This window comes from Oncorhynchus gorbuscha, unplaced genomic scaffold, assembly GCF_021184085.1.
Source record: "Oncorhynchus gorbuscha isolate QuinsamMale2020 ecotype Even-year unplaced genomic scaffold, OgorEven_v1.0 Un_scaffold_7545, whole genome shotgun sequence".
Taxonomy (NCBI): domain Eukaryota; kingdom Metazoa; phylum Chordata; class Actinopteri; order Salmoniformes; family Salmonidae; genus Oncorhynchus; species Oncorhynchus gorbuscha.
The window spans coordinates 1-9,552 of record NW_025750910.1 but is presented as its reverse complement, the minus strand read 5'-3'; the positions used below and the strand labels follow the sequence as shown (position 1 = coordinate 9,552).

The 9,552-nt window shown below is 51.0% G+C and overlaps 1 protein-coding gene across 1 annotated transcript; it reads right to left on the bottom strand.

Annotated features, from left to right (window-relative positions):
* Positions 1–1,595: 1,595 nt before the first annotated feature.
* On the bottom strand, positions 1,596–5,838 carry LOC124029754 (receptor-type tyrosine-protein phosphatase F-like; the record flags this gene model as incomplete). The annotated part of the gene is made up of 5 exons (XM_046341347.1): positions 5,739–5,838; positions 5,164–5,420; positions 1,969–2,050; positions 1,758–1,820; positions 1,596–1,658 (listed from the first exon to the last, which is right to left on the bottom strand). Coding segments are annotated over exons 1-5 (531 nt in total), but the record flags the coding sequence as incomplete, so codon positions are not given.
* Between the last annotated feature and the right edge of the window lie 3,714 nt (positions 5,839–9,552).

Genomic DNA, 9,552 nt, shown 5'->3' with positions numbered 1-9,552 from the left:
CTCCTCTACTCAGTCTCTCTGTTCAGTCTCTCCTCTCCTCTGTCTCTCTGTCAGTCTCTCCTCTACTCAGTCTCTCTCTGTTCAGTCTCTCCTTACCAGTCTCTCTCTGTTCAGTCTCTCCTTTCCTCAGTCTCTCTCTGTTCCAGTTTCTCACTCGTCCTCTGTCTCTCTCTCTGTTCAGTCTCTCCTTTCCTCAGTCTCTCTCTGTTCGGTTTCTCCACTCGTCCTCTGTCTCTCTCTGTTCAGTCTCTCCCTTTCCTCAGTCTCTCTCTGTTCAGTCTCTCCTTTCCTCAGTCTCTCTCTGTTCAGTTTCTCCACTCGTCCTCTGTCTCTCTCTTATCCACTCCTTTCACAATCCTTCCATAATAAAGTTACTGGTAAATGTTTTCCTTCTTTTCCTACCTCTCTTATCTTATCAGAGGAACTGAATGGACTCTCCTTCCTTCTCTCTCTCTCGCTCTCTCTCTGTTTCTCTCTCACCCTCTCTCAAACCCTCCCTTCCTGACTACTTCCTCTCTCTCCATTCTTCCCTCTTCTCGTCCTTCCTCCCTCCATCATGTTATTTATTTAACACTCTCTCTCTGTGGTCGTGTATAAATGATAGAGTTCATCGTTTTTATAGTCACCCAGCATATCTTATCCCATTTCCCATCTCCCAGACATGTTTATCAGCCTCAGGGATACTAATGTCCGTGAAGGAAAACACTCTCTCACTTTCTCCAACCCTCTCTTGTCTCTCTCTGTCTCCCTCTGAAAGCGGAGGAAGGGTTCATGGTGAGGCTTTAGGGACAGTTAAGGCCACGCTTCACGGCAATCAGTCCTGCTTTACCACGGCTCTCACTGTCCCAGAGGGGGGAGAGATAGAGAGAGAGAGAGACAGAGACAGAGACAGAGGAGAGGGAGGGGCGAGGAGAGAGAGAGAGAGAGAGAGAGAGAGAGAGAGAGAGAGAGAGAGAGAGAGAGAGAGAGAGAGAGAGAGAGAGAGAGAGAGAGAGAGAAAGAAGGGTCCTCCTGCATGCCAGCACTATCGGTATCTGGGTCTATCTGACTTTCATTGTCCTGCACTGGAGTTTCCTCAGCCCACGGAGAAGAGCTGGGGGCTCGGTCCTGTTGGACAACTGGACAGGAACTTGACTCCACAGGTCCCAGAGTACAACAGTAGTTACTAATGTCACTATAGACCCCCATATAGACCTGAGTGTCACTATAGACCCCCATATAGACCTGTGTGTGTGTGTGTGTGTGTGTGTGTGTGTGTGTGTGTGTGTGTGTGTGTGTGTGTGTGTGTGTGTGTGTGTGTGTGTGTGTGTGTAGTGTGTGTGTGGTGTATGTGATGTGTGTGGTGTGTGTGTGATGTGTGGTGTGTAATGTGTATGTGATGTGTGTGTGTATGTGTGTGTGTGTGTGTGTGTGTGTGGTGTGTGTGGTGTGTGTGTGTGTGTGTGTGTGTGTGTGTGTGTGTGTGTGTGTGTGTGTGTGTGTGTGGTGTATGTGGTGTGTGTGGTGTATGTGTGTGTGGTGTATGTGGTGTGTGTGGTGTATGTGTGTGTGGTGTATGTGGTGTGTGTGTGTGTGTATCTGTCTCTACTTCGTACATGTTTGTCACTGTTGTCCGTGTCTTGCTCCTTCAGTGCAGCCAGTATGAAGGCCAGGTAACGCTGGTGCCCGGCAGAGGACGGTTGTAGAAGCCGTTGTAATTCTTCTCATCTCCCAGGGTGAACGTAGCGGGCAGGGAGGGCAGCTTGGCGGCGATGTACGGCCGCGTGGGCTCGACCTGGCGTCTGCGACGCTAGGACAGGACCCTCGCCAGACTCCAACAGCTGAGGACATGGTTTCCAGATTAGAGGTTAAAGGTTGACGTTGAAGGGGTCAGTGGAGTAGGTAACTGTTGGTTCAGGCGAACCCTAAACCCCCCCGTACATACACATGCTCTAGGGTTACCGTGACAACCCTGCCAAGACCACTCACCTCCTCCAGGTCCATCTCGTCGGGGTTCTCCCATCGCCGTGACGACGACGGGGACACAGGCACCACCACGATGTAGTACCATCTGAGAACAAAACCGCACAACACATGGCATGTACAGACCAACATATTTAGTTCAGATTCAATTAGGTCTTTTCACAAAAAAAAATGTAATTAAGTCAAAAGCAGCAGTGTAGGAACGGTGAATAAACTGCCGATTGGCCAGATCATCCTCCTCAGGAAGATGACATTTTATTTATTTTTACCTTTATTTGACTAGGCAATTTTCAATGACGGCCTGGGAACAGTGGGTTAACTGCCTGTTCAGGGGCAGAACGACAGATTTGTACCTTGTCAGCTCGGGGGTTTGAACTTGCAACTTTCCGGTTACTAGTCCAACACTCTAACCACTAGACTACCCTGCCACCTCTACACTCTAACCACTAGGCTACCCTGCCGCCTCTACACTCTAACCACTAGACTACCCTGCCGCCTCTACACTCTAACCACTAGGCTACCCTGCCGCCTCTACACTCTAACCACTAGGCTACCCTGCCACCTCTACACTCTAACCACTAGACTACCCTGCCGCCTCTACACTCTAACCACTAGGCTACCCTGCCGCCTCTACACTCTAACCACTAGGCTACCCTGCCACCTCTACACTCTAACCACTAGACTACCCTGCCGCCTCTACACTCTAACCACTAGGCTACCCTGCCACCTCTACACTCTAACCACTAGACTACCCTGCCGCCTCTACACTCTAACCACTAGGCTACCCTGCCGCCTCTACACTCTAACCACTAGACTACCCTGCCGCCTCTACACTCTAACCACTAGACTACCCTGCCGCCTCTACACTCTAACCACTAGACTACCCTGCCGCCTCTACACTCTAACCACTAGGCTACCCTGCCGCTTCTACACTCTAACCACTAGACTACCCTGCCGCCTCTACACTCTAACCACTAGACTACCCTGCCGCCTCTACACTCTAACCACTAGACTACCCTGCCGCCTCTACACTCTAACCACTAGGCTACCCTGCCGCTTCTACACTCTAACCACTAGACTACCCTGCCGCCTCTACACTCTAACCACTAGACTACCCTGCCGCCCGTCACATCATCCTATATGAGGATGAGGAAATAGCAAGCATTTTTTAAACGGTCTCTTCTCTACTCTCTACCCTCCCCTCTCCCCTCCTCTGCCCTCCCCTCTCCTCTCCTCCCCTCCCCTCTCCTACCCTCTCCTCTCCTCCCCTCCTCTCTCCTCTTCTCCCCTCCTCTCTCCTCTCCTCTCCTCCCCTCTCCTCTCCTCCCCTCTCTCCTCCCCTCCCCTCCCTCTCTCTCCTCTCCTCCCCTCTCCTCTCCCTCTCCTCTCCTCCCTCTCTCCTCCCCTCTCCCCCTCCCCTCTCCTCCCCTCTCCTCCCCTCTCGCTCTCCTCCCCTCTCCTCTCCTCTCCCTCCCCCTCCTCTCCTCTCCTCCGCTCTCCTCCTCCCCTCTCCTTCCTCCTCTCCTTTCCTCTCCTCTCCTCCGCTCTCCTCCCCTCCCCTCTCCTTTCCCCTCCCCTCCCTCTCTCCTCCCCTCCCCTTTCCCTCCCTCCTCTCCTCTCCTCTATGCTCCCCCGTGTGGTCCATCTTTCTGTTCATCTCAGTGGTTGAAGACATATCTAACAAGACCCCTACTACTCAATAACCAGCTGCAGTTACACTGTCAATCTGAACTGAGCATCACAATGTGTGTACGTGTGTGTGTGTGTTAAGCCTCAACCGTGCTCCACAGCACAGTAATCTTTTACCAATCAGGACGCTGTTCCAGTCTCTGACCTCGGTTGCCCTGGTGACTGGGATAGCAGTGTCAGAGGAAGGATCTTCCAGCTGTAACCAGTCACTCCTGGGGCTGCATTCTAAAGGGCACCCTATTCCCTACATAGTGCACTACTTTTAACCAGAGTCCTATGGGGAAATAGGGAACCATTTGGACGTTCTGAGTTCTTCATTTGGGTCATTTTGAGGTAATTTGACCAAAATGTCCCGATCGCAAAAGAAGGTAAAAAAAGGTATTGGCAATTTGCTCGTGCTGCAGTAGAGGAATGGACTTTTCAGATGGCACAAGGGTCATTTACTTCCTGTTTGCTCTACAAAGAGTTTGGGCTACTTCCTGTTTGCTTTCTACAAAGAGTTTGGGCTATTTCCTGTTTGCTTTATACAAAGAGTTTGGGCTACTTCCTGTTTGCTTTCTACAAAGAGTTTGGGCTATTTCCTGTTTGCTTTATACAAAGAGTTTGGGCTACTTCCTGTTTGCTTTCTACAAAGAGTTTGGGCTATTTCCTGTTTGCTTTCTACAAAGAGTTTGGGCTACTTCCTGTTTGCTTTTACAAAGAGTTTGGGCTACTTCCTGTTTGCTTTCTACAAAGAGTTTGGGCTACTTCCTGTTTGCTTTCTACAAAGAGTTTGGGCTACTTCCTGTTTGCTTTTTACAAAGAGTTTGGGCTACTTCCTGTTTGCTGTCTACAAAGAGTTTGGGCTACTTCCTGTTTGCTTTTTACAAAGAGTTTGGGCTACTTCCTGTTTGATGTCTAGTAAGAGTTTGGGCTACTTCCTGTTTGATGTCTAGTAAGAGTTTGGGCTACTTCCTGTTTGTTTTCTAAAAAGAGTTTGAGCTACTTCCTGTTTGATGTCTAGTAAGAGTTTGGGCTACTTCCTGTTTGTTGTCTACAAAGAGTTTGGGCTACTTCCTGTTTGATGTCAAGTAAGAATTTGGGCTACTTCCTGTTTGTTTTCTACAAAGAGTATGTGTTTTCATGGTTCGATGTCATACTAACCTAATATATAATAATATATGCCATTTAGCAGACGCTTTTATCCAAAGCGACTTACAGTCATGTGTGCATACATTCTACGTATGGGTGGTCCCGGGGATCGAACCCACTACCCTGGCGTTACAAGCGCCATGCTCTACCAACTGAGCTTGACTAGTAGGCTGTACTTTAGGCAGGTCTATAGTAGTGTTAGTTGTAGCTGTAGTTAGACGATACTAACCTGACTTGACTAGTAGGCTGTACTTTAGGCAGGTCTATAGTAGTGTTAGTTGTAGCTATAGTTAGATGATACTAACCTGACTTGACTAGTCGGCTGTACTTTAGGCAGGTCTATAGTAGTGTTAGTTGTAGCTATAGTTAGATGATACTAACCTGACTTGACTAGTCGGCTGTACTTTAGGCAGGTCTATAGTGAGCTTCCCCTCCTGGTTGTGCTGAGTAGAGTAGAGGACAGGTTTAGTCTTCAGGAGGTCTGGGGTCGTCCTGATGGACACCTGCTGCTGAAGACCACCAGCTGTGTTTCCTCTGGATATCAACACAAAGCTGTAGTCTGTATCAGGCTGTAGTCGGGTGATCAACTTCCTCTTCAGGTTCCCCTGTACCTCCACACTCTGCTGGTTATACAGGATCTGGAGAGAGACACAACACACACACACACACACACACACACACACACACACACACACACACACACACACACACACACACACACACACACACACACACACACACACACACACACACACACACACACACACACACACACACACACACACACACACACAAGGTCAAATAGTGGTTAGTGTTAGGAAGACACAGACAGGCAGACAGACAGACAGACAGACAGGCAGACTGGCAGGCAGACAGACAGACAGACAGACAGACAGGCAGGCAGGCAGGCAGGCAGGCAGACAGACAGACAGACAGACAGACAGACAGACTTTTACCTTGAAAGGCACTTGGGACTTGTAGTTTTCTGGCACTTCCCACGTGAGCAGGACTGATGTTTTCATGACGGCTTTGACGCGAAGCTTGTGGCAAACGCTGGGGAGGAGAGGGAGGAAGGGAGAGAGGGAGGAGGGAGGGAGAGGAAGGGAGGGGAGAAGGGTAGGGGAGAGGGAGAGGGGAAGAAGAAGGTAGGGGAGAGGAGAGGAAGGGAGAGGGAGAGAGGTGGAGGGAGAGGAGGAGAGGGAGGAAGGAGAGGAGGAGGGAGGGAGAAGAGGGAGAGAGGGAGGAGAGGGAGAGAGAGGGAAGAGAAGGGAAGGGAGAGGAAGAGGGAGAGAAGGGAGAGGAAGGAAGAAGAGAGAGGGAGAAGAGGGAGAGAGAGGGAAGGGAAGAGAGGAGGAAGGAGAGAGGGGAGGAGGGTAGGGGAGAGGAGGAGGAGAGGGAGGGAGAGGGAGGAAGGAGAGGGAGGAGGGTAGGGAGAAGGAAGGGAAGAGAAAGAGGAAGGAGAAAGGAAGAGAAAAAGGAAGGAAGAAGAGAGAAAGGGAGAGAAGGGGAGGGGAGAAGGGAGGGGAGAAGAGGAGAAGAGAGAGAGGAGAAGGAAAGGGGAGGGAGGAAGAAGGGAGAAGGGAGAAGGAGGAAGGAAGAAAGGAGGAAGAAAAGGAAGGGGAGAAGGGGAAGGGAAGGGAAGAGGAAGAAGAGAGACCCAGAGAAGGAAGAGGAAGAAGGGAGGAGGAGAGGGAAGGAGGAAGAGGGGAAGAAGGAGAGAAGGTTAAAATATCGATTTAGATTATTACTGTCTGGACCTGACAACTTTAAACACTTTTCTTTATTACAATTGATTACAAATATTCAACAACACACCAGGTTCACAGTGATTACCATGACATGCACACTGCAGTAGGAGGAGATGACTGAGGCTTCAAATATTCACATCTGGTGATAAATAAATAATCTATCCAACATGTATGAGGAAACGCATGAGGACACCAGCCCATGAGGGGTAATGAGGTGCGTGAGACTGGAGCGTGAGTGGTGTGAATGTAGCATACAATGAGACACGCCTGTTAATCAATAAGGTACTGGGGAGAGGAGGGAGGGAGGGAGGAGGAGGGAGAGAGAGAGAGGAGGGGAGAAGGAGGGAGGGGAGGGAAGGAGGAGAGGGAGGAGAAGGAGAAGGAAGAAGAGGGAGAAGGAAGGGAGAAGAGAGAAGGGGAAGAAAGAAGGGGGAAGAAGGAGGAAGAAGGGAGGAAGGAAGGTAGAGGAGAAGGAGGAGGAGGAGGAGAAGGAGAAAGCGGGAGAAAGGAGGGAGAAGGAGGAGGAAGGGAGAAGGAGGGAGGAGGAGGAGGAGGAGAGGAGAGGAGGAGGGGAGAGGAGGAGGAGAGGAGGGGAGGAGAGGAGGAGGGAGAGGAGAGGAGGGGAGAGGAGAGGAGAGGAGAGGAGAGGAGGGGAGAGAGCAGGAGAGGAGAAGAGAGGGGGAGAGGGCAGGAGAGGAGAGAAGAGGGGCAGGAGAGAGGAGGAGGGAGAGGGAGCAGGAGAGGAGAGAGGAGAGGGGAGAGGGGAGAGGGAAGGAGAGGAGAAGGGAGGAGGAGAGGAGAGAGGAGAGGAGGGAGAGGGCAGGAGAGAGGAGAGGAGGAGGAGAGAGGAGAGGAGGGGAGAGGAGCAGGAGAGGAGAGAAGAGGAGGGGAGAGGGCAGGAGAGGAGAGGAGAGAAGGAGAGAGGAGGGAGAGAGAGGAGGAGAGGAGGAGAGAGAGGGAGAGGGAGCAGGAGAGGAGAGAGGGAAGGGGAGAGGGAGGAGAGAGAGGAGGAGAGAGCAGGAGAGGAGAAGAGAGCAGGAGAGGGCAGGAGAGAAGAGAGAAGGGGAGGAGGAGAGAGGCAGGAGAGAGGAGAGGGAGGGGAGAGGAGCAGGAGAGGAGAAGAGAGGAGGGGAGAGAGGACAGGAGAGAGAGAGAAGGAGGGCAGGAGAAGAGAGGAGGGAGGGGAGAGGGCAGGAGAGAGAAGAGAGAGAGAGAGGAGGGAGAGGAGGGAGAGGAGAGGAGAGAGAGAGGAGGGGAGAAGAGAGGAGAGGAGGAGGGAGGGCAGGAGAGGAGAGGGAGAGAAGGAGAGGAGAGAGGAGCAGGAGAGGAGAGGAGGGAGAGGAGAGAGGGCAGGAGAGGAGAGAGAGGAGAAGAGGGGAGGGGGCAGGAGAGAGAGAGGAGAGGAGAGGCGAGGAGAGGGAGAGGAGGGGAGGCGGGAGAGGAGAGGAGAGAGGAGAGGAGGAGGAGAGGGCAGGAGAGGGAGAGGAGGGGAGGGGAGAGGCGAGGAGACGAGAGGAGGGCAGGAGAGGGGTACTGTGGCGAGAAGAAGAAAAAGAAAGAAGGAAGAAGAAACAGAAGAAGAAAGGAAGGAAAGGAAGAAAGCGAGAGGAAACAAAGAAGGAAGAACAGGAGAGAGTACTATTAGGGTGGAAGAGGAGAGGAGCAGGAGAGAGGAATTGCTGTGGGGTGGAGAGGGCAGGATGGGTTTAAAGAAGACAAGGCTCCTCTATACATTATGTGCATGTCAGTGTGATTACATGGATGTGGTAAGAGAGTGTGTGTGTCTCACCAGGTGAGGTAGATGTTGTCCTGCTCTGTATACTAGGACTGAAGGGTCCTCCTCTACTGGTGAACGCCTGGACTCTGATGTCATAGGTGGTGTCATGTTTCAGGCCTGGATGGTCATGTGTGTGTCCATCGTCCTGTTAAGACAAGATACCAATTTCATTTTTCAGAGCCTATTTTCACAACAGACATCATAACAACAACGATAACAATAGATACATTATATAAACACTGTCTATAAGAACCAATAACATACAAAGCAATGTAGGACAAGGGGACAGGACAGGGACAGGGGACAGGACAGGGGGACAGGCAGAAGGACAGGACAGACAGGGGACAGAACAGGGGACAGGACAGAGGGGACAGGACAGAGGGACAGGACAGGGGGACAGGACAGAGACCAATAACATACAAAGCAATGTAGAGGACAGGGGGACAGGAGACAGTAGGGTGGTATACAGAAGATAGCAGAGGTGGTGTACAGAAGATAGTAGGGGATGGTGTACAGAGGATAGGACAGGTGGTGTACAGGAGATAGTAGGGGTGGTGTACAGGAGATAGGACAGGTGGTGTACAGAAGATAGTAGGGACAGTGTACAGGAGATAGTAAGGGTGGTATACAGAAGATAGTAGGAGTGGTATGACAGGGGATAGGACAGGGGTGCAGGTATTCAGGAGATAGTAGAGGTGGTATACAGGAGATAGTGGGACTGGTATACAGGAGATAGATAGGGTGGTATACAGGAGATAGTAGTGGTAGTGTACAGAGCAGATAGTAGGAGTAGGTGTACAGGAGATAGTAGGGGTGGTATACAGGAGATAGTAGTGGTGGTGTACAGGAGATAGTAGGGGTGGTGTACAGGAGATAGTAGGGGTGGTATACAGGAGATAGTAGTGGTGGTGTACAGAAGGTAGTAGGGGTGGTATACAGGAGATAGTAGTGGTGGTGTACAGAAGGTAGTAGGGGTGGTATACAGAAGGTAGTAGGGGTGGTGTTTAGAAGATAGTAGGGGTGGTATACAGAAGATAGTAGGGGTGGTGTACAGAAGATAGTAGGGGTGGTGTTCAGAAGATAGTAGGGGTGGTGTACAGAAGATAGTAGGGGTGGTATACCCTATTTAGAAGATAGTAGGGGTGGTGTTTAGAAGATAGTAGGGGTGGTATACAGGAGATAGTAGTGGTGGTGTACAGAAGGTAGTAGGGGTGGTATACAGAAGGTAGTAGGGGTGGTGTTAGA